This window comes from Suricata suricatta, chromosome 2, assembly GCF_006229205.1.
Source record: "Suricata suricatta isolate VVHF042 chromosome 2, meerkat_22Aug2017_6uvM2_HiC, whole genome shotgun sequence".
NCBI classification, from domain to species: Eukaryota; Metazoa; Chordata; class Mammalia; order Carnivora; family Herpestidae; genus Suricata; species Suricata suricatta.
The window spans coordinates 63,044,576-63,069,691 of NC_043701.1; the positions used below are offsets into that span (position 1 = coordinate 63,044,576).

The 25,116-nt window shown below is 36.0% G+C and overlaps 2 protein-coding genes across 5 annotated transcripts in view; one reads left to right on the forward strand and one right to left on the reverse strand.

Moving 5' to 3' along the window:
• KMT2E (lysine methyltransferase 2E) overlaps window positions 1-25,116 on the reverse strand; it is a 105,376-nt gene that overhangs the window by 63,338 nt on the left and 16,922 nt on the right. For 3 of the 4 annotated variants that reach the window (XM_029927553.1, XM_029927532.1, XM_029927540.1), the window contains 2 exons: window positions 19,557-19,629; window positions 15,255-15,439 (listed from right to left, as the gene is read on the reverse strand). In XM_029927553.1, coding sequence (XP_029783413.1) covers window positions 15,255-15,325 — 71 coding nt within the window. In that variant the 5' untranslated portion in view covers window positions 15,326-15,439; window positions 19,557-19,629. The remainder of the gene's footprint in view (window positions 1-15,254; window positions 15,440-19,556; window positions 19,630-25,116) is intronic. The other variant, XM_029927548.1, reaches the window with a different exon arrangement.
• Window positions 5,911-6,385, forward strand: LOC115281921 (coiled-coil domain-containing protein 58-like). Its single transcript, XM_029927642.1, is given in 2 exon segments — window positions 5,911-6,220; window positions 6,223-6,385. Coding segments are annotated over 2 exon segments (429 nt in total). The 3' UTR covers window positions 6,342-6,385.

A 25,116-nucleotide genomic window follows, 5' to 3' on the forward strand; every position in this document is an offset into this window, starting at 1 on the left:
TATCTAGCTAAGGAATATGATCTTTATTCTGAAAACCTATACAAAACCACTAATCTTGTTTCTCCACGAAGCAAGGTTACAATGTGATCAAAGAAGCAGCATTTCAAATAAATCTGAGGGCTTCAAATGTGAGGTTGAGTAATCTGTGTATAATTCTTCCAGATTCAGTAGGTTCTGGAAAAGCTCTGAGCCTGATCAGTATATGTAAAAAGTGCTTCCTCTCCAAGGTTCCTTCCCCATCCCCACTTACAAATAATTTATTTTTACTTAGTTCTTTTCTTCACTAAAAAATACTTAGTACTCTCTCTATTTTCAAAGTAATCTTCATTAGCAAATGATGCTCAGGGTCCAAATTACTATCTTTTTTATTTAAGAAAGAGATATTAAAATGTGCAACTTTCTATTTCAACTAATAATTTCTGCAACTGAGTTCCTTCAATTCTCAAGTATGGGACCAACTCACTGTGGTGATGAAGCTCAGCATAGAGTCCAATGTGGGGCCTGAACTCACAACCCTGAGATCAAGACCTGAGGTGAGATTAAGTCGAATATTTAACCAACTGAGCCACCCAGGTGCCCCTACATTAATTTTTTTTTTTTTTTAATTTATTTTTGAGAGACAGAGAGAGAGAGCTCAAGAGGGGAGGGTCAGAGAGAGGGAGATACAGAATGCGAAGCAGGCTCCAGGCTCTGAGCTAGCTGTCAGCACAGAGCCTGACACCGGGCTCGAGCCCACAAACTGTGAGATCATGACCTGAGCCGAAGCCGGACACTTAACCAACTAAGCCCCTTAATTTTTATTATGTACAGAAACACAGCACATTAAGCACTATTAGATTCATGTGATATTTACTTTTAATGACACACTGAAATAAAACTTTCAAATATTTTATTACATAAAGACAATTTAACTCTTAATCTGCCAATTACACCATCAACAAGAAGCTCCTATTAATTCTCTAGCAATCTTCCTTTATGTTTTTGAAACCTTACCAAACATGGGTGTCATTTGCCAAATATGTTTTGAAATATCTTTTCATCCATTTAATTTCTTCTTTCTTTTTAAATGTTTATTTATTTTGAGATAGAGAACACAAGCAGGGAAGGGGCAGAAACAGAGGGAGACAGAAAATCCCAAAAAGGCTCCATGCAGCCACCACACAACCTGATGTGGGGCTAAAACCCATTAACCATGAGATCATGACCTGAGCCAAAACCAAGAGTAGGTCACCTAACTGATTGAGCCTCTCAGGTGCCCCTCATCTACCTAGTTTCTAATTATTACATGAAATGCCAAACTTCTTCACATCTACCCTTCCCTTTAACAGACTGTCTGAATTCTGAAAGAAGCCTTTTCTTTGGTTGTTTTATTTATAAGAACATCATCTTTTATTTGGCTACTTAACCACACAAAGTTTAAATCAGATTCAAGTGCCCATCTATGATCTATAGCATATTATTACCAAGCTTCCAAAAAAGGATCTTTACATAGACTCTAGGGTTAAGAAAATGAAATTATATATTTTTTTAGTTTTTTAACACTTATTTATTTTTGAGAGAGACAGTGCAAGCAGGGAAGAGGCAGAGAAATGGGGATAAAGGATCCGAAGTGGGCTCTGTACTGGCAGCAGTGAGCCTGATGTGGGGCTTGAACTCAGGAACCCGTGAGATCATAACCTGAGCCTAAGTCAAATGCTCAACCAACTGAACCACCCAGGTGCCCTAAAATTATATTTTAAACTCCCACTTTTAACTACATGGTCTGGAAAATTTCATCATTTAATCCTTTATCAGTTAAAAAAATGTGATTTAAAATTTCCCAGTCAAAATACTATCACTTAAATACCATCACTTGTTAAAATTCTAACCCTGGAGACTTTTATATCCCTCCTGCTTCTATATTGTGTCCTAACATATTCTATTACAGTCATATACAGTCACTCGGGTGATATACATAGTAAATTTCAATCTCTCTCTAGTTGTTATTTTAATTCTGGTAGCTTCCTAATGCCTTTGATTATTTCCCAGCTTCCTGAAAATAGGACTAACCATAACAGCTACTTTAAAGAACTATAGCATTCAACTCACTGAAATCACACCAATTGTGTAAGATTTTTTACACACAAGAGACAGTTTGTCCAATCTTATAGTCCCTTACATCTTTCTACAAAGGAGAAGCTGTAAAATATTTCTACCTTTAGTTCTGTCTCTCCTAAATAACTGAAACAAAATCAGCTAAGATATGACTGTTCAACAATCATTTCTATATAATAAGCTTCAGGGTTAACCAAGAAACCTCCCTTCAAACAATAGGATTCATGATGCAATCCTTAAACGCCAGGCCCTGTGGGAGGTGCTGCACATCCAGTGATGTATAATGTAACAGATGTTTGTACTCATGAAGCTTTTATAAAATAATACAACAAGATTGTTTCTGAGAGGATTTTCAGATACTATTTTAGACATTGTGCCGAGGAAAGGCCTCACTGAAAAGTTATATTTGAGTTCAGCTAAGACTATGCTAAGAGCAAAAAAAGAATGTCCCAGGCAGTTCATGGACCAAGTACAAAGGCCCCTGAACAGTAACAAGTTTATGTGGGTCTTTGTTTTTTGTTTTTGTTTTTGTTTTTTGAGAGACAAAGAGAGACAGTGTGAGCAGGGGAGGGTCAGAGAGAGAGGGAGACACAGAATCCGAAGCAGGCTCCAGGCTCTGAGCTGTCAGCACAGAGCCTGACACGGGGCTCAAACTCATGAACCATGAGATCATGACCTGAGCTGAAGCCAGAAGCTCAATCGACTGAGCCACCCAGGTGCCCCTAACAAGTTTAGAATGTTCAAAAGAACAAGGAAAATAATATCAATATGGGAACAACAGTAGGCTAAGCGGAGAATATTAAGTAGAGATTAATAAAGTGGGGCCTATGGTGCTAAAAGTAGTTTAAGTAAAACAAAACAAAACAAAAATGACTGGAAGGCTTTCAAGTGAGAGAGATTTAAGATTTGGTCTATGCTTCAGAAGAAGTGTATTACGTTCCATAAAGAGAATGAATTGTAGACAGAAAAAAAGAAATACAGAGATTAATGTAGTATCCAGGCACAAGATGAAAAGGGCTTAGATTAGGACAATGGTAGAAATGGAGAGAAGTGTACTGATTCTAAATGTGTTTTGGAGGGAAACACATAATTAGCCAATTAATTAGATGTGGTGGGTGACCAAGATTGACACTTAAGGACTTTGGCTCAAGCAAGTGGAAAGAGATGGAGTTAGTTAAAGAAAAAGATGAGCCTGGAACAGAGTCAAAGAGATTTGAGGGAAGAAAATCAAGCAAAAAATGAAAAAGAGTGGCCAGTTAAGTGCGGTAACTACAAAGCCCACAGAATTAAATCTTTCTAGTAGGAGAAAATGGTTAGTTATATCAAAGGCTGATAAATGTATATAAATTATTGAAGACTACTAATTAGTTTGACAACACAGATATTTATAGTGGTGTTGTGTGGCCTGATACTGAATGCAAACTCTTTCAAGGAGTTTGCTATAAAGAGGAACTGAAAAATGGATTAAGAAGTAAAAGGGGGCAGTAGTTTTAAGATGTTTGTCTGAGATGGGAATGATCTAATTAGAAAGAAATTTAAAGATGCAGGAAATATAGGATACCTGGCAGGTTAGAGTAGAGATCCTGAAAAAAGATAAGGGAAGATGAGATCCAAAGAACAAGTGAAAGAACAAGGCTCTACTTAAAAGTGACATTTTTCCATTTTACAAAAAGAAAAGCAAAACATGAATGTAAGACACTGAAGTGGAGATGTGTCCCCAGCACCTAAAACAGTGGATCATAGAATATAAGCCCTTAAGTATTTATTAATAAATAAGAAATTCCTATCAAGTTGTTTTTACATTGTAAAATAAAGTCATACCACTGAACAGCACTTGCTTAAGCCAGATAAATCAGAGAAGAACGGAACTCTTCTGAAAGAGTACTCAATATTTACTTTCTCTAAACAAGAAGTTGGCAAATTATGATCCCTAAGCCAAAGCCTGCACAATGCCTGATTTTGGAAATAAAGTTTTATTAGAACTCAGTTATGCCCATTCATTTATACATACTGTCTGGCTCTCTGTAACAGAGCTGAGTAGTTTCAACAGAAACCATATTGTTCCAAATCTTAAATATTTACTCTTTGGCCCTTTAAAGAAAAAGTCTGCCAACTCTAGCTCTAAATTTAATTTAATTTTAAATTCCAAAATAATCTGAAAAGTGAAGAAGGATTCTCTACAACACACACTGTAGAGACACACATCTCCATATCCTGAAATACCTGGGAGGTCTGGTAATGGGTGGAGCTCATGAGATAGAATTAGGTTGATGAAGATTTGGAAGTCATCAGCATGTAGGAAATGGTGAAAGTTATAGAAGTGGAGGAAACCTCCAGGGCAGTACAAAATAAGATAAGTAGAGACTCCTAGAAAACATGAATACTTAATAGGAGAGGGAACATTAAAAAAAAAAAGATTAAGGTATAAAAAGAAAACCAGACGGAAAATATCTTGGTGGCTTCTTATAATGTTAAACATAGAATTAACTTGTGACCTAGCAATTCCACTCCTAAGTATATATCCCCCAAAAAACTGAATCAAAGACTCAAATAGATACTTTGCAATGTTCATAGCAGCATTATTTACAACAGCTAAAAGGTGGAAACATCCCAAATGTCCATCAACAGATGAAAGGATAAACAAAATGTAGTACATCTATACAATGGAATATTATTCAACCATAAAGAAAAGAATGCTGATATCTGCTACTACGTGTATGAACTCTGAAAACACTACACCAAGTAAAAGAAGGCAAAGAGGGATAAATATTTTATGATTCCATTTATATAAGGTATCTAGAAGAAGCAAGTAGAGAGAGACAGTAAAATAGAGGTCACCAGGTGCTAAGGCCTGGAGGGGACAGAGAGGTTTATAGAAGTGCAAAGTTTCTGCTTGGGATGATGATGAAGTTTGGAAACAAGTGTGAGATGACTGCACAGCACTGTGAATGTACTTAATGTCACTGAATTGCACACTTAAAAAGGCTAAAGTTATAAATTTTGTTATTTACACATTGCTACAAAAAACCCAAACTACAAAAAACATTGTTTCACTAAAAACAAAGGTACTGAGAGTCATAGTATCAATTCCTGAGAAAACAAGCCATGTAAGACCTGAAAACAATGCATTAGCCTCAATGTCACAGTAGCATAGTCAAAGTAAAAGCCAAGTTGTATACAGCAGGTGGAAGAATTAATAAAAGCGAGAACAGTACATAGATTCAAACATATGAATGGACCTACAATTCAGAAGTGCCCAAGGAATTACCAAAGTGAGAGACACAGATAATAGGAGAAAGGGTCAAGACTTAATCCAAATTAGCTACTCTAAGAATCTCCTTTTGACTCCTTGAGGTGATGTTGGTGGCCTGGAGAAAAATGAAATACTGTTGCTAAGACTTGTAGTAGACCAGATAGAACAAAGATGTGGTAGGCTTGGTTTATATCTTGCTCCAAGGGAGTGTTTGGGTATGGTTTCCTTTCCCTCAGACTACAAGCAGATTTGTTTTAGCCTAGACCTGTAGGTAGTACATCTGTTCCGTATCAGTCTTGACTGGTTTAGTATAAAGGGCAGTTTCTGGACCCCCAGACAATGCAATAATGAAGTAAGGAGTGGAGGATCAGTTGCTGAGTCCTACTTGTGGATCCCTATTTAGGGACAGAGTGCAACAGGACAGGAACTGTTCAAGGAAAGTCTCCACTGCTCCAAAGTGATATTTAGACACTGTCCCAGAAGGTATTCTGAAGATCACCTGGTACAAAATCCAGCTTTACAGACCAGATGCTGATCCTAGTTTCAGAAACTCTAGGCCCAATATGGCGGCACCCAGTGGCAGTGTGAACTGTGAGGAGTTCGCCGAGTTCCAGGAATTACTCAAGGTGATGAGGACGATTGATGACAGAATAGTACATGAATTAAACACTATGGTTCCAACAGCTTCCTTTGCAGGGAAAATTGATGCAAGCCAAACCTGTAAACAACTTTATGAGTCATTGATGGAAGCCCATGCCAGCAGAGACAGAGTCATAAAAAACTGTATAGTTCAGACCTCAGCAGTAGTAAAACACCTCCGAGAAGAGAGAGAAAAGAATTTGGATGATTTAACATTATTAAAGCAACTTAGAAAAGAACAAAGTTGAAATGGATGCAGTCAGAATTGAACGTTGAAGAAGTTGTAAATGACAGGAGCTGGAAGGTGTTTAATGAACGCTGCCGAATTCACTTCAAGCCTCCAAAGAATGAATAAAAAGATACTTTTTTATAAAAGAGCTGGGACATCTCATAAGAGCTAAGCATGACAGATATCAACACGGTGGGCTTCCTAGGATGATTTCTGAGCCAACAGTCCAAGACCTTGTATTGATTTCGGCCCCACTTAGCCAAGACCTTAAGTACAAATAATTCTGATAATTATGGAAAAATCAACTGCTATTTTATACTGATTCTGTAAAAAAAAAATGTTTTGTAACTATTAAAATAATTTTCTGACTCAGTGAAAAAACAAAAACAAACAATAACAACAAAAAAACTCTAGATTCAAACACCAACTCTACCACAAAGTCACTGTGTATCTTTGGGACACATCACATAACCATTTTGGGTCTTAGTTCTACATCTGTAAAATCAACTCTTACTTCCAAGCCATGTGGTGTTAAAGCAGCAAAGAAAATACTAACGCCCAGGATCTCTTAAGTTGTCTAGCACTTTTCCCACCAACAGAACTGTACCCACTATGCCTATGAAATTTACTAGAGTGCTATATAAATAGCACTATGGATATCCATATGCCTATGGATTAGTGACATAATGGGATAAACAGCTTCATCTCATTTTTATATTACAAAATGGTAGTACGTGTCACTTTACAGAATTACACAAAGCCTGAGTTTCATTACTTCAAACTTCATAAATATGGGAACATTTGTTTGTTAAAATTAAAATTATTCCTTTATGTAGTATTTCCATTTGTAAAAATGAAAACAGGCTATTTGCACATGTCCTAATTGAAGTTATAAATTACTGTCAAAAACTTAGAACAACTATCATTTTGTCTATAGTAATCTACCAGATGTTGCCCCATTTTTGTGGAACCACTTTACAAATTAAAAATCTTGTTTATACCAAAATACCCTTATTCTTTAATAAGGCATCATAAATTACCATCCAAGGCACATTATGTATTTTTACTGCAGACATTTAACTAAGTTAGGTGAACTGAAGATCTAAAAAGACAAAGTACCAATCATGAAATTAAGAGAAGCATTCAGAGAAAAAGAACAGTTTAGAATGATTAAATAAATAAGCTCTAATTCTGGGGTGCCTGGGTAGCTCAGTCGGTTAAGCGTCTGACTTTTGTTCAGGTCATGATCTCACAGTTCATGGGTTCAAGCGCTGCCATTGGGCTCCCTGCTGTCAACATGGAGCCTGGTTAGGATTCTCTGTCCCCTTCTCTCTTTGCCCCTCCCCCACTTGTGTGTAGGTGTGCGCACACTCTCTCTGTCTCAAAAGTAAACAAACCTTTACCAAAAAAAACAAAAACAAACAAAAAAACAACCCAACTGATTCCTCAGAAATTGGACTTCTGTAATTTTCTTCTTCCTCAACTAAAGTTTAATTTCTTCTCTGTTTACACCTTCAAAATGCCATTTGATGCTAATGGGAAGTTTATATCAGTGTTTTAGGTAAAACCTCGAATTTTCGTTTTAATGTTAAGAGTGTAACACACACTTGGGTATCAGAAATGGCACATGGACAGACTGACTCCCTAAGTGTTATAGTAATGGGTATAAAAGATCTCCATGAGTTCTCAATATGCTCCTTCAGATATGTGATCAAAACTTGTCAATTTCATTCATCCTTGTTATAACCTATTATTTCCCAAAAATATCATACAAAAATTTGACACATAATAATAATATACAGGAAACTTTTTAAAATGGAAAGGTTTGATGCAACAATTGTCCTCAGTCTATTTCATGTAGCATTTTACTTCATTTAACTCATCTGCATCCATTAACAAAATCTGGCTCATCTGACCTATGTGGCAGCATGGATTGGGAGTTAAGCAACCCTGGGTTCAAACATAACTCCACTTTCTATTGATTAGGTGGCCTTAGGGAAGTTTGTTAACCTCCTTTTGCAGCATTTCTTTTGCAAAATGGAAATAATACTGCTTTCTGCTGGGATGATTAAGGGACATTAGACACTACGTTATAGATAGTTGTATGGATGTACTGAGCTTTGTATACAGTATCATAAGTGGAAATTAGAAGAAAAAATTGTTTATGATTAAGGATGAAACAAGTGAGAAATTCAGCATCATTTGAAGAACATTCTAAATATTGCTAGCAGGTTCTGTAACATAGGCTTTCAAATACTAAAACAAAACCATTTTTAAATGAAAGCACTTCCAAATTAGGATAAGCAAATCAAAACTTAAAAAGCAATAGAATGTATTAGTTTCTTGATAGTGGATTATGTGTAAAGAAATCCTAAGTGAAAATGTTAAGCTTCAGCGAAAATGAACAAGTAAAATGCTACTGAAAACATTTCATTATACACAAAACATTATAGTATCTTCAATTATATGAATTCAGACTAAGAGCATCGCAACACTTAACAAGTAATGTCAGCAGGTGGCTCTAGTGACATTGAAATAACTTAATACCAGACATTATGGCAAAATACAAGTGGTTAAAAATGTACTGAATCTCAGAAATCTGAAGTCAATAATCACATTAATACCTCAATCGAAGCCCTCTTTTTCAAATTAAGATAACCAAAGTCTACAATAATCATCATGTTTAGGGGCTCACTAGTATGTTAGCGGTAGAAGAAAACTAAAAACCTAGATGATCTCTTTTTTTAGTACTCTCAGTCAACAAATTAGCATTTCATATGTTGCCAGGCATAGTACTAGGAGCCCTCCTCCAAAATAATTCACCTCTAATTTACACATGTCACATTTACCCATTTGTCCACCTCATTCAAAAATAAGCTCACATTAATGATGTCTAACAGTACCAAGACAGTAATAGTAATATGAAAAGGAATATGATGTTTGCAATCTTGTTCCCAGTCTGTGAGAGAGAAAAGTAGCTTGGCATTTCTTTTTTTAAAAAGGCTACGAAAGAAGAAATTTAATACTCCCCATTTATATGTCTTCCTGCTTTCTAGCTCCAAAAGGGTTTCCCATCTTTTTTGTTTGTTTGTGTATTTAACCAATTTATGAACTCAGACTGCTGGAATGCCAGAGGCAGAAGAGGTAAAAAGAAAGAGCGGAGGTACGTTCTATTTATTAGAATAAAGAATATACAACTCTAATACAGCTGAATTTGAATTCTGGCTCAACTTTCCTGTCTAACGATAATGGAGTCTAGGTTTTCTTCAACATTCCTTATCCTTGAGCAAAGACCTGCGAATACCTTGTTATATGTAGCCATTTATTATACTGAATTTACTACTGCTAGAACTGAAGCTACTACTTATATGAACCATATATCAATACAGTATGTTACATAAATCACTCTCTGTAATAATAGTAAAAAGAGCTATAATACCAAAAAGACCTAAAATGAACACATTACTAAGTTCTGCCTCTGCTCTGTGACTTGTTTCCTCACCTATAAATTAAGAATAGCAATATGTACCTCATAGGTATTATCTTTATCTTTCTTATTCAGAAAGAAAGATTCTTAGATCTCAGTTTTATAACTTTCATAGCTAGCCTATAGCCTGGGTTTCTCCATTTTCTTCTCTGAGGTCCTATCTCGTTGTTAGCTAGTCTAGAGTTTCTTTATCCGATTCAGTAGCCACTAGACATACACTGAGCACTTGAAATGTGGCTAGGTGACATTAAGAGATACTGAAAGTATAAAATATATACCAGATTTTAAACATTTTTAGTGTGGAAAAGACATGAAATATCTCATTCATATTTTTATAAGTGATTATATGCTAAAATGGTGATACTCTGGACATAGTAAATATATAATGAAACTAATTTAACCTTTTTTTAAAAACCTTTTTAATATGGACATGAGAATATTTTAAAGTACACATGACATGATTTTGTGTAGTTTTTCTTAGTGGACAGCTCTGATTTAGAGTTCTGACTTCCCCCACTGATTATACATTCCTTAAGAGTAGGGGTAAAAGATTATACTTTACATTTGTAACCCGAGCCTCTAGTAAAACACTCTCCAAGTAGTTGTGCTAATAAATGATGATCCAAAATGTGCTTTCTCTTGAATTACTAGTCTTACCCTATGAAATGATGCTAAAAGCCAGAAATCTACTTCTAGTATTAGCCTATATTTACAGACATACAGTTAATCAAAAAATTTTAGACAGGACTTCCTGGTAAGAAAGGCAGTCTCTTGATTATTCCATTTATGGTCATTTTGTTAATCAAGTTTTTAAAAATTGTTCTTGCACTCAGCTCAATTTTTCCCTTTAACTATATTATTACATTTCTACATTTTTAAAATTGTACCCAGGATCCTTCCGGGCACTAGTGAAAACCTCAGTCATTATGTTGACCTTTGAAGCTGTAATTTTTTATTTTTTAAATCTAAGGACAAAGACAATGCAGGTAAAAATTTACTGCTAAGATCTAAGTAGTTAACAGGCAATTTTTTTAAGGTATCTTGAGTCTCCCCTGTAGCAGTTGGCTTCAATTCCACTTCTATTCACCGGTATTTGTTTTATTAACACTATGTATTGTAAAAAGTTATTTTTAATAAAACATCTTCAGTCAAATTTGACTATGGAATGTTTATAACTTCTTAAAAAAATACGTAGGCTAATGAAACAAAATTTTATTCTTATTAAAACAGGTATCTCTAAACCATAGTCTATGAATCTTGACTACTCAGTTACTTCTTAAATATTTTAAAATTATTCTTTTTAGTTCAAACATTTAGATAGAGAGCCAACTATTGTTAAGGTAATAGGTAATAGAAAGAAGTAAAATATAAGATCCCTAACTCTGAAGGAAAGGCAAAACAAACCCAAGGTTTTTTAAAACTTAGTGATGAGAAAAGCACCAATTTATAATAAAGAAGCTGGAGCTGGTGAGAAGAGTGAGTTTTATTTTAGAGACACAATAATCCAGAAGCAAATGCTACTGAGTATGGAAATAATGGACTAGAGCTTTGCAAATCCATTCTGCACGGATCCTGACCTGGATGTTCAATTGCAATTTCCTATCTATAAAATGCTACAGATAGCCTAGAAGAACAAGTAATCCAATAAATTCTCTTTCATAGCCTTAAAAAACAGTATAAATTTGGTCCAGTACACTAACACACTCAATAAACAATCACTGAGTATCTCCTAAATTTTTAAATAGTTCATTAATGGTAGTACTGTACAATCTTAAAAAAAAAAAAACAACTAATGTATAATTAGTATTATATAGCCACATGAATATAATAATGTGTAATTTTCTTAAAAATAATTGTTTGAAATGATTATGTAGCTTCACAGAAAGTAAACAAAAAAACTGTGAAGTCCCTGCACTGTTCCCCAGCATCAAAAGTCTTATACAACTTTTGATTATGTATTTGAAATAAAAAGCATCATATTAATGATATCAAAATTTCTTATAAAGGAAACTCTAAAAGTTTTGTTTCTGAGGGAAAGGGGGAAAATGTTATTTAAGGGTCTTTTTAAGCTTCCAGGTTTTAGATTTAAAAAAAAAAAATTGAGGGGCGCCTGGGTGGTTCAGTCAGTTGGGCATCTGACTTTGGCCTAGGTCATGATCTTGCCATTCCCAGGTTCAAGCCCCACATTGACAGCTCAGAGCTTGGAGGCTGTTTCAGATTCTGTGTCTCCCTCTCCCTCTCTGCCCCTTCCCCCTCACACTCTGTTTGCATTTCTCAAAACTAAACATTAAAAAAAAGAGAGAATTTCAAAGTTTGAAAAATAAGCCACAGAAATTCTGATGGCTGTCCTATAATAAAAACTGGCACCAGCTATACTCTCAATGGCCACTGCATGGGGAAAGGCATGCCCAAGCGACACATACCTGTACGTGGAATAGAAAAAAAAATCCTAAAAAAGAAAGATAGTCATTTTGTAATTAACTACAAATTGATGATCTCTGCATAATGAAAATCACCATACATGAACCCAAAAAGATTTGGCTCGCTAATATAAATCATACTTATTCTATAAGTACTCTAATAAATGCATTTAATAAAGAAAAAAGGAAAAGTTATCCCCTACATTGTCCTCTTTCAACATTATTCATTCCCTTTTAACTGAATAACAATTTATCTTCCATTCTATGAGTTACTTTATAGTACAAATACTAGACATGCCAACAAAGCACAGATGTATCTCATGCAATTTGGTAGACAAATTCCAATCTAATATGTAAATTTCAGAAATTACATCTTGTATTAATTCCTTAAAGACTAATTAAAAAAAAATTTTTTTAATGCTTTTTATTTATTTTTGAGAGAGAGAGAGAGAGAGAGAGAGAGACAGCATGAGCAGGGCAGGGTCAGAGAGAGAGGGAGACACAGAATCCAAAGCAGGCTCCAGGCTAGCTGTCAGCACAGAGCCCAACGTGGGGCTCGAACCCACGAACCATGAGATCATGACCTGAGCCAAAGCCAGAAGCTGGACGCTTAACCGAATGAGCCACCCAGGCGCCCCGACTAATTTTTTTTAAAAAGGACAATGGTGGGGGGCCTGGGTGGCTCAGTCGCTTAAGCGTCCGGCTTCAGCTCAGATCATGATCTCACTGTTCGTGGTTCAAGCCCTGCGTCAGGCTCAGTGCTGACAGGAGCCTGGAGCCTGCTTCGGATTCTGTCTCTCTCTCTCTCTCTCTCTCTGACCCTCCCCTGCTCGCACTGTTCTCTCAAAAATAAATAAAAACCATAAAAAAACATAAAATAAATTAGTAAAAAGGACCGTGGAGATGATTATTTTTAGGAATCAAACAATCTTTACCAACAAATGCCTACAACTATTATCAGATCTGGATTGCACCTACCAGATGCTTTACATTAAGAAAAACTAGGAACCTTTCACCTCCCAAGCACTGCTTCCAGTTTCTGTCCTTCCACTGTAGTGTCCCTGTTTGGACAGAATGAGTGGGCAGTTGACTAACGGTATCAAGAGTACCTTGTTAGGACAAATGCACCCCAATGTTTATAGCAACACTATCAACAATAGCCAAAGTATGGAAAGAGCCCAAATGTCCATCGACAGATGAATAAAGATGTGATGTGTGTGTGTGTGTACACACATATACATACACAATGGAGTATTACTCGGCAACCAAAAAGAAAAAAATCTTACCATTTGCAACTACATGGATGGAACTAGAGAGTATCATGCTAAGGGAAATTAGTCAGTCAGAGAAAGACAAATATGTAACTTCACTCATATGAGGACTTTAAGATACAAAACAGATGAATATAAGAGAAGGGAAGCAAAAATAATATAAAAACAGAGGGGGGACAAAAACATGAGACTCTTACATTTGGAAAACAGAGGGTTACTGGAGGGGTTGTTGGAGCGGGGATGGGCAAAATGGGTAAGGGGTATTAAGAAATCTACTCTTGAAATCATTGTTGCACTATATGCTAGCTTGGATGTAAATTTTTTAAAAAGAGTACCTTGTTAGGAAATCTGTTATTTTACAACAAAAATAATTTATACATAGTGTATAAACCATAATGGCTTTTAAAAACAGCATTACAAGAAGCATACAATTAAACAGACTGTATATTAACCTGAAACATTAGAAAGCATCTCTGGGTTTTTCCCAATGGCACAAACAGAAGTGGTGAGAACACTTCAGACCACCTGAAATGCCATCCAAAGGAGAATAATAAATAGCATTTATGTTCTCTCCATATATCAGTTTCAGAGGCCCTAAAATAAATTTCCTTTTTTCAAACTTCTATTAAGTTCAGCTATCTGGTCAATTAGAATACCATTAGACCAACATATCCGTACTGAATCAAAGAACACTTGCATCTTCCCATTCTTCATCTTCCAACACTACAACTTGAATCCCTTGCAATTTCCAAAAATAAATAATCAATTAATCTTTACAGCAATATCTAATGTTATAATGACTGGTCATTCAAAAACAATATATAATGAAATCTATCCACACAATTTCCTAGACCAAACAGTCCAGAGGCAAGGCAAGAACCTTCCAATGAATCTGACATAAGTGGCTCTGATAAAAGCAAAAGTTATCAAAATAATAATCTAGCAGAAAATAATCCCTTTCTCTTATTTAAAAATGGCTTGAATTATTTCAATTCAACTGTTGAAAAAGCAAGGGAGCAAGGGAGGAGGACCTGGGTGGCTCAGTCAGTTGAGCAACCAACTCTTGGTTTCAACTCAGATCATGATCTAAAGGTTTATGAGATGGAGCTTTGTGTGGGGCTCTGCACTGATAGAGCGGGATCTGCTTGGGATCCTCTCTCTCTGCCCCTACCTTACTCCCGCACTGTCTCGTTCTCTCAAAATAAATAAATAAACATTTAAAAAATACAAATTAAAAAAACTGTTTAGAAAGGCAAATCCCACATTTAAATGGATCTTATTGGAATATTTTTAAAGTTGGGGCGCCTGGGTGGCTCAGTTGGTTAAGCATCTGACCTCGGCTCAGGTTATGATCTCACGGTTTGTGGGTTCAAGCCCCACATCAGGCTCCATGCTGACAGCTCAGAGCCTGGAGCCTGCTTCAGATTCTGTGTTTTCCTCTCTCTCTGCGCCTCCCCCATTCATGCTGTTTCTCCCTTTCTCAATAATAAATAAACATTTAAAAAAAATTTTTTAAGAATATTTTTAAAGTTAAGATCCAACTTTAAAACCAAATTACTTTTCCAATATTAACATGACAAATCTTATAATTAAAAAAATATATTATCTTAAGGTCAACAATTAGCAGATGGAAAAGACAAAAAGTGGAAAAAGATATAGCATTTTGGCTCAAAAGTTGTTTGAAAAAGTAATTTTATAGGAATTTTTGTCTTTAACCTTCTCATATTTTATTTTTAACAAGAATCCTAAATGAGAAAAAAAAAACCGTATATCCAAACCAAGCACTGCTTGGTTATGCTAAAATAACTATATAAAATATTTTGCCTTTCCTACCCAAAACACTTATAATTTAAATACTTACTCTGAGCCTGCAGCCATTTCCAAGTATGATGTTTCTGCTGTATCAACCCCCAAAGGGATCACTATGCTCATGACGTTCGCCTCTGGTAAATTCGATTACTATGGAGTCCTATGCATTGGTATCCAAAACACTGGGGCATGCCAGCCACAGTGCTCATTGCAAACATCTAAGTGCATCCACAAACCCTGTTTAAAAGAAAAAGGAACAAAAAATTAAAAATCATCTTCATAATCCTAACACATTTATTCTATAAAAACAGTAAGTAAAATACATGAAAAAAATGTATTCTTCATTAAAATATCCATAAAAACTGTAATTTGCTCAAGGGAGTCTCTCTTTTGTTTATTTAATTTAATTTAATTTTGGAGTTAAGTTATGTGACTGTAATTAAAAGAAGTTTCTGGAGAGCCGGGGTGGCTCAGCCGGTTGAGCGTCTGGCTTCAGCTCAGGTCATGATCTCACGGTTCGGTTCGTGAGTTCGAGCCCAGAGTCGGGCTCTGTGCTGACAGCTCAGAGCCTGGAGCCTGCTTCGGATTCTGTGTCTCCCTCTTTCTCTGACCACCTCCCCCCCCCCGCCCCCGCTCACGCTGTCCCTCTCTCTCAAAAATAAATAAAACATTCAAAACATTTAAAAAAAGGTTTCTGAATCATAACCTTCCTTAGGGAAAGAATAAAAAATGCCAAAAAGAAAGATTAACTAAGGTGTCTTGCTTAATGAAGCAACAAATATTACTTATTTTCAAAGATAAAATGGAATTTCTTAAAGCACTGGTATCCAAAACAAGCCTTTTTGATTCAGGACATGATCTGACAAATATTGAGTACTTACTAAGCTTTTACATCAATCATCTATTTAATGCTTACAACTCTGAGACAGGGCTCTCCCTTTTACCAGTGAAAATTACAAAAGCAAGAAAGATTAAATAACTTAACCAAGGTTGCTCAATTTAAGAAATAAAACCAGGAGGGGTCGCCAGGGTGGCTCAGTTGGTTGAGCGTCCAACTTCGGCCCAGGTCATGATCTCATGGCTCAAGCCCAGCATGGGACTCTACTTCAGGGTGGAACCTGCTCTGGATCCTCTGTGCCTCTCACTCTCTGCCACTCCCCCACTCGTGCTCTCTCTCTCTTTAAAAATAAATAAAACATTTTTAAAAAATAAAACCAGGATTTGAACCAATTCTACTCTATTATTTATGTATTATAAAAGGAAAGCTATTTAATTTGTAATAAAATCCACTGTTTTAAAGTGTTTATCACTTTCCATACCACATAAATACATAAATATTGAGGGAATTCTCTTATTTCTTCACTTAATATTAACTCCCCAGAATGAATGTCCCCGAATACAGGTAATTAGTGGAGAAAACTAATACACTTGAAGTGTTTTTCAAACAAATTTGCCAAATAACAGACTATACTCAACTTCAACATCAATGCTTCTAATCTAATTCACTGTATGACACTTGTATATGGTGCTCTTTGTGAAACAGCTACTCAAAATCTTTTCAGTAATAAGGGACGCTTGGGTGGCTCAGTCAGTTAAGTGTCCGACTTCAGCTTAGGTCATGATCTCACATAGTTCATGAGTTCAAGCCCCGAATCAGGTTCTGTGCTGGCAGTGTGGAGCCTGCTTGGGATTCTTTCTCTCTTTCTCTCTTTTGCTCTCTCTCTCTCTCAAAATAAAAACTGGGGGGAAAAAAACCTTTTCAGTAATAATATAGTACAACTTAGGAACAAAACAGATAATCCTATAAACAGAAAAAGGGCAACAAATTGTTTTTGCCATGTTATACCTGAAATACTAAAGAGCAAGATTTCTTCAAATGGTAATTCTCATATTTACCTTTAATTTTTACAAGTAACCTGGGGAAGAACTATTCAGGTTAATTTCTATTTCACAGGTAGTAAAGATTGAGAGCTCATACCTTATGAGATTAAATACCAAAATAGGGAAGTAAAGTAATAGTTGTTTGACTTCTCCAAGAAAATTAGCCTCCACCTTTAAACTGTGTATAGTGGGGGAGAGCTACTAGATTATAAGATATTATAATAAAAATATACAATAATAGGCATTTGTGCCTGAAAATTAAAAACAAAAGCACTGGAGAGGTGCCTGGATGACTCAGTAGGTTAAGGGTCCGACTTCAGCTCAGGTCGTGATCTCGCGGTTTGTGAGTTCAAGTCCTACACCGGGCTCTGTGCTGACGGCTCAGAGCCTGGAGCCTGCTTTGGATTCTGTGTCTCCCTCTCTCCCTGCTCCTCCTCGGTCACGCTCTGTCTCTCTCACTCAAAATTAAATAAACATTAAAAAAAAAAGGCACTGGAACATATCTCTAATACTCACCAGATATATGAGCTATACAAGTTATTTAACCTAAGCCTCAGTGTCCTTGCTTATGAGACTTTATCTTCATAGGGTTTCCATGAAGAAAATGAAATAATGAATGTAAAGCATTTTCATACACAGCATTGCACATTTTTAGCAATGAGTAAGTGGCAGTCACATAAGAAGAATCGCTCTTACTTACGGAAAAGCTGTCTAGACCTCATTTAAAGTGATTCTTCTAATAGTTTCAAAAATTATGGTTTTCAACTTGCCATATTTTTACAATGTGCTCCATCAAATTAAAATTATCCCTTAAAAATAATTAAAGCAGAATGAGAAAAAGGAAAAGTTGCCATACATTCCTTGCTGCTCCTGTGACCATACTAGAGTTGCTTTATTAAAGCCACATTAACCCACAAAAAGCTATAAAATTATAAAATTTCTAATTGACAAAATGCAAGCAATCCACAAACTATAAGTTTTTTTCTATTCAAATGTGACAATATTTGCTTAAGCTCAGCATATCTTTAGACTCACAAGAAGTCTTATATTTTAGGCATATGTTGTTAAATATTTAGTAATGTATTTTTTTGTTCTAACTAGAGGCAGCAACCAGAAAGCAGAAATCAAATCATTATGTGTTCTTTTAGGTAACCGAATAATAGTTCCAACTCAAAAGAATCTATTTGAGAATGTATCTAATAGTGTGCTCCATTTTCATATAAATATATAATCCTCAATAAATACTACACTTAAACTATTTTTATTTATTTTTTTTTATTTTTTAATGTTTTTTATTTATTTTTGAGAGACAGAGACAGCCCAAGCAGGGGAGGGTCAGAGAGAGGGGAGATACAGAATCTGAAGCAGGCTCCAGGCTCTGAGCTAGCTGTCAGCACAGAGCCCGACGCGGGGCTCGAACCCACAAACCGTGAGATCATGACCTGAGCCGAAGCGGGACGCTTAACCGACTGAGCCACCCAGGCGCCCCTACACTTGAACTATTTTTAAATAGCAGTGAAGAGGGAGCCTCGATGGCTCAATTGGTTAAGCGTCCGACTTGGTCTCAGGTCATGATCTCACTACTCGTGGGTTCAAGTCCAGCGTTGGGCTTTGTGCTGGCAGCTCACAGAGCCTGGAACCTGCTTTGGATTCTGTGTCTCCCTCTCTCTCTGTCCTTCCCCTCTCCTCTCAAAAATGAATGTTAAAAAAAATATTTTTAAATTGCAGTGAAGAGCCTGCCATTAACCTACTTCAGACAATAGCCTGTGTTTGTATGTTTACTGCCTGTCTCTCAAACTCTGCACAGTGCCTGGAGCACTCGATAATGGACTGGTGAATGAATTAGAGCACCTAGAATGAAACCACAGTCCTGGCCTCATTAGCCAAAGGAGTGGTCAATCTATACAATTAAGTGCTATAACAGCAACTTCATGACATCCTCTCCACAAATGCATCGCTCTCAAAACACAGAACCTCATTCCCTGGGATAGACACACATCACATCTCAAACAGAACCACAGACTCTGAATTTGATTCAACAGGGAAGAGGATCTCAATAATTTATTCACAAGAGGCCAGAAGTCAAGATGTCCTATCTACTGAGACCATAAAATAGCAAATATTCAATATATTCATTAATATCAAAAACTCTATCACCAGAAAACCCACCCTGTTTAAAAAAGTAGTTGATGCCTAATAAATTCATATATTCATTAGGGTCAAATTGCTGTGTCTTGAAAAATAAGAAGAAAAGAAAGGGAAAGCCAATGCAGTAAGCAGAAATGGTATGAGCTTATAACACACACGCATTACTAGAGATAAAACAATTCAACACAATCCAAACAATTACCAGAAAGCTTTCACATCTTGTATGTAAAACCAGAAACTGGTTATCCAACTGGCAAGTAAAATATATACAAAGTACACTGAGAACAAATGGCAGCCATTAAAGAAATAATATAAAAGGAAATACCATGAGATGTCTGGTAAATCTGAGGTCCAAGAAAGAATAAATGTCTTCACAAAACCTGCTATCCAGAATAGACCTAGAAACCAAGTGAACATAGAGGAGTATTGAGCTATTTTTAAATGGCATAAAATTATAGACACTTCGGTCTAACATGGCAACTAAAAACCCAAAGGGACTCACACAAAGACAGCAGCTAATTCTTAAAAAAAATAAACTTATTCTTCACTTCTTTATGAAAATAAATGTAAACACAGTAAAGGCAACAATTAAAGCTAAATATCAAATCAAACTAAAGAGAAACTGGGAAAATATAGTATTAAAAACAGATTTGGCAAAGCAAAGACAACAATACCAAAACAAAAACAAATAAAACCCTAAAGTAGGAAAAACAAGATAAAAGATAAAAGGCTAGGAAAAGCAACTTCAAAATAGTCTATCAGATTAAGACTGAGGCTGCTTTTAAGACCATGTTAAAAAATTCAGAAAGCAAAAAATACCACTGAAAAGATGAATATCATACCCAAAAAGGAGGATGAAAGCAGAAGGAAACTTTGTTCCTAGAATTACAAATAAAAGTATATTCTAAAATAATTTTTTTTTAAATGCATGTGTTTGTTTTTTGAGAGAGCAAGCGAGCAAGCAAGCCCATGTGAACAGGGGAGGGGCAGAGAGAGACGGAGAGAAGCAGGCTCTGTGCTGACAGTGCCACCCACATACCCCTGACATAATCTCTCTGAAGAAAGAGTCATTTATCGTTATATTTATATCTTTTATAAGTAACTTACACAGAGCTCAATCAATATTAAAATTAAATCAATTATGTTTTGGATACATCTCACTAATAAGCAAGTGAATTTGGGGCTAAATTACTAGTGGAAATGAAATAAACTTCAAAGAAACTGTGAAGAACGACATACCTAAGATTTCTTTATGAATTAGAAATTAAACTGCCCTGATTTTCCACTTAAGATTTCTTTCTCTATAGCAGTTGACTAAAGTACAATTTAAAAAATACTGGTTGGGGGCTCCTGGGTGGTCAGTCGGTTAAGCTTCGGCTCAGGTCATGATCTCACAGTTCGGTGGGTTCAAGCCGCGCATCGGGCTCTGTGCTGAGTGCTAGCTCAGAGCCTGGAGTCTGCTTCAGATTGTGTCTCCCTCTCTCTCTGACCCTCCCTTGCTCACGCTGTCTCTCTCTCTCTCTCTCTCTCTCTCAAAAATTAAAAAAAATGTTTAAAAACATTAAAAAAATAAAATAAGATCTACTACCAAGTTATTATCTATGAAACTTAGGACAAGTCATTTCACTGCTCTGTGGACTTCAACTATAAACAGAGGTAAGTTAGGTTTTTGATCTTAGAGTTTACCCCTTATAATCACAAGTATATTAACGAATTATTCCTAATAATCGAAAGAAAAGAATAAATACCAGATTTCATAGAACAAAAAATAACTCTGTCAACAGAATGATTTTTTTTCCAACTGAGTTAATAATAGTATCAGACAGTGCTCTACAAGCATTTACCTGATACTCAAACCTCCCCAAATAGAAGTTATAAGAGTGATAACAAATACTCAATACTTACAATGGTTAATCCTCACAATGAACCTATGGTGTAGGTACCTTTATTATCCCCATTTTACAGAGAAGATTGATTAAACTCGTCCAAAGGTCCATAGCTAATAAATCATAGAATCAATAATTGAACCCTACGGGCACCTAGGTGGCTCAGTCAGTTAAACATCTGACTCTTGATCTCAGTTCATTCAGGTCACGAATCAGGGTCTTTGGGATTGAGCCCAGTACCTAGCTTTGTGCTGATACCATGGAGCCTGCTTGCGATTCTCTTTCTCTCTACCCCTCCCCTGCTCAAGTGCTCACATGCTCTCTCTCTCAAAATAATTATTTGGGGGGAAAAGAAACAATCTGAATCCTAACAGTTTGATTCCAACACCTATATATTACTTTGCCTGAAATTAAAGTTTGCTAGATAACTGATAAAATAATCTAAAATTTATAGTTAAGAGGAAAAAACTGACAACTGCCTTGCTCAAAAAGAGAAGAAATTAAATAAATACATAAATGTCTCAGTCCAGGACACCTGGATGACATTTATTCTATCACATTTAAAGAATGATAATGAAACCCACTTTGCTCCTCCCTCAAACCTGATCTACTTAGTGAACTTACATCCATTCCACAAAAATGCATTAAAACACTACAGAAGTGGAGAAAAACGGGCTCAAAGTCTAAAATTTGGGTTTAAAATATTTCAGGGATGGTGCAAAGGACATAATCAAAGGATATTCAAATTCTCAATTATTTTCAGGAACAAACACAGGCTTCACTAATATACTGAAGTTAAAGGAACTATGCTCCAAATCTGAGATTACTAATCTGCACAAGTATACTCAATTCTTATACAAAACTATTTGTTAAGCACAGACCACCTATCTAATCAGTTAAATTTTAACTTGAGACTCCCTTTAATGACCATTTGGTTCCTAAAAAAAAAAATTACACCAACCTACATTATAATACTTTTATAACAAATAAAATCTCTATTTAGAAAAATCTGTATTCCTGTAATCAGAGTTAGTTCATGGACCTACTTGAAAAAATGGAAACCTATATATAAAATTCAATGTTCAAAAAGTGTATTTTCTGATTCTTTAAGAGTTTCATAGTGTTTCACTGGATCCTATTTAGTCAATTCCAACTGTTACTACTAAGTTCAGTATCAAAGTATAAGTGCTTCAGATTTCACCATTCTGCCACTTAACTAATAATGGTTACTTATTCTCTTGAAGCCTTAGCTTGTCCTCTGTAAATAGGAATAATCACAGAACATATTTTTCTGAAATGTTTTAAGGAATTGTGTGTGGCACTCAGTTAGTGTTAACTATGGTGATCAGATAAAAAGTTCCTAAAAGATCAGTACTGGAGAACAATTCTCAACTGATTTCCTATAAAATTCAGGTAATTTAATAATTTTTGATGGGGGGAGCTTGGGTGGAGCTTGAATGGCTAAGGTGGTTAAATGTCTGATGCTTGATCTTAACTAAGATCATGATCTCACAAATTGGTGAGACTGAATCCCCCATTTGGTTCTGTGCTGCCAGCACAGAGTCTGCTTAGGATTCTCTTTCTCCCTCTCTGTCCTTCCCCTGCTCATTCTCTCCCTCTCCCTCTCTTTCTCTCCCTCTCCCTCTGTCTCTCTCTCTCTCTCTCTCGCAAAAATAAACTTAAAAAATAAAAAAGAATTTCTAATTTGGTGCTTGCCTGGCTCAGTCAGTGAAACATGTGACTCTTAATCTCAGACTCAGCTCCAGATTGGAGGTAGAGCGTATTAAAAAAAAAAAAATTAAAAAATAAAATGCACTTTTGTTGTACACTGTAGTGCTTAGTAAATATGATCTGAATGGGGGAAAAAAACAGAATTTCTGATGTATTTCAAAATCCATTATTGCCAAAAAAGGTGAAAGGTATTTCTGTAATGGACTTCAAATTCAGAGAATTTGAAAGAAGTAGTTTCACTTAAAAAAATTCAACAAACTTCTTTATTACAAACTCCAAACACAGTTTCAATTATTAAACTAAAAATCTGGGTGCACAGTAATGGTGATTAATACGTCATCTAGACCTGAAATTCTTTTTAGAGAATTTCTGTCAAAACAGAAATTAGCTCTGATAAAAGACTTTAATAAATCAATGCCAATCCTTGTGATATTATCCAATGAGCACTACACCTCATCCCTACAGGGTCAAGAATAAAGTACTTTCCCAAATCTGCCAGCATTTTTGGGAACTTCACACTGGCTTACAACTCAGTTTATGTTATCTTTTAGCTCACTAGAAATTTGACACTGGAATCAAAATATTAAAGTGTCAAGAATAACCTTTTTTAAAAAATACATGCAGACAGAGTGAACCCCAATGTAAACTATATACTTTGCTTGATGATGATGTTTCTTATCTATTTTTTTTAATAAGTTCATTTATTTATTTTGAGAGACAATGAGAGAGAAAGCATGAATCAGAGAGAGAATCTCAGGCAGGCTCTGCACTGCCAATGCAGGGCCCAATGCAGGGGCTTGAATTCTTGAATCCTAAGATCACAACCTGAGCCAAAGTAAAGAGTCAGATGTTAAACTGACTGAGTCACCCAGGTGCCCCCATAATGATGTTTCAACGCTGGTTCATCAAATTTTAAAATGTACCACAATAATGAGGAACACTAATGATGGTGAAGGTTGTGCTAGCATGGGGAGGAGGCATGTGGAAAATCTATACATTCAACTTTGAAGTGAACCTGAAACTGCTCTGAAAGATGAAGTCCATTAAATTTAAAAATACATGTATGAATATAGTGAACTATTTGTCATTATATAACAGGATACCATTCCTTCTACCAAGGTTTTGGGAAAACTTTTAAACATCAGTTGAAATATTGGTACATTCCTCCTTCACCACCCCCCAAAGCATCCACAAGTTAAGAGAATTTCAATACTACCAGTTTTTTAATGCACCACCCATTTATGAATAGTATTTGTCATCCCCTGAAGTGTTGGAGATCACCAAACTACAGAATAAAATCTGGTAAGATGTGGCCTTTTTTTTTTTAACTTTATCTTGAGAGAGAGAGAGAGAGAGAGAGAGAGAGAGAGAGAGGGGGGGGGGGGGGGGGGGGGGGGGGGGGGGGGGGAGGGAGAGGGCGGGGGGGGGGGGGGGGCAGAGAGGCGGGGGGAGAATCCCAAGCAGGCTCCACACTGTCAGCACAGAGCCCAGTGTGGGGCTCGAACCCATGAACCCCAAGATCATGACCTAGGTTGAAGCCAGACATTTAACTGACTGAGACAGGGGTGCCCCATATGTGGTGTTTAAAAATAGCAATTCAGAGGGTGCCTGGGTGGCTCAATTTCTGAAGCGTCCACCTCTTGATTTCAGCTCAGGTCATGATTTCAACAATTTGTGGCAAAGAGCCTGCTTGAGATTCTCTGCCTCTCCCCTGGTTTGCTCTCTCAAAATAAATAAAAAAATAAAGAGTTGTTGTTGTTGTTGTTGTTTTTTAAAGCTATGTGGTTTGTAAATTTAAAAAATAAAAGAAGCAATTCAGTGACTGAAAGAATTGACAGGTTAGACTGGAGTCTAACCTAAACATACAATCTCTATTTCCTATAATAAAACCTGCTCTTAGAATAAGGTTAGTCTTTATTCACATCTGAGAATACAATAAAAGCAACTTCCTTCTAAAATAGTTACCTATTTCTACTTTTTACTTGTCATATGGCCCACAACTACATACCTTAGAATGTACTGCTCAATATACAACTACAGAGGACAAAGAATCTTCAAACCTAATAATCACATTTTCCCAAATTCCTCAAAAGCTTACTTTTAATTAAAAAGCAGTAATACCACATGCATCAATGTAAAGCATCACATGTGTGAAGCATAATACCTGTAAAGCATAATACAACATACTTCATGGATTGTAAAACTTTCTTCTGTTAAAAAAAAAAAAAAGCTATCTACATTAGTACTTTTTAAACTGTGCTCCCAGTA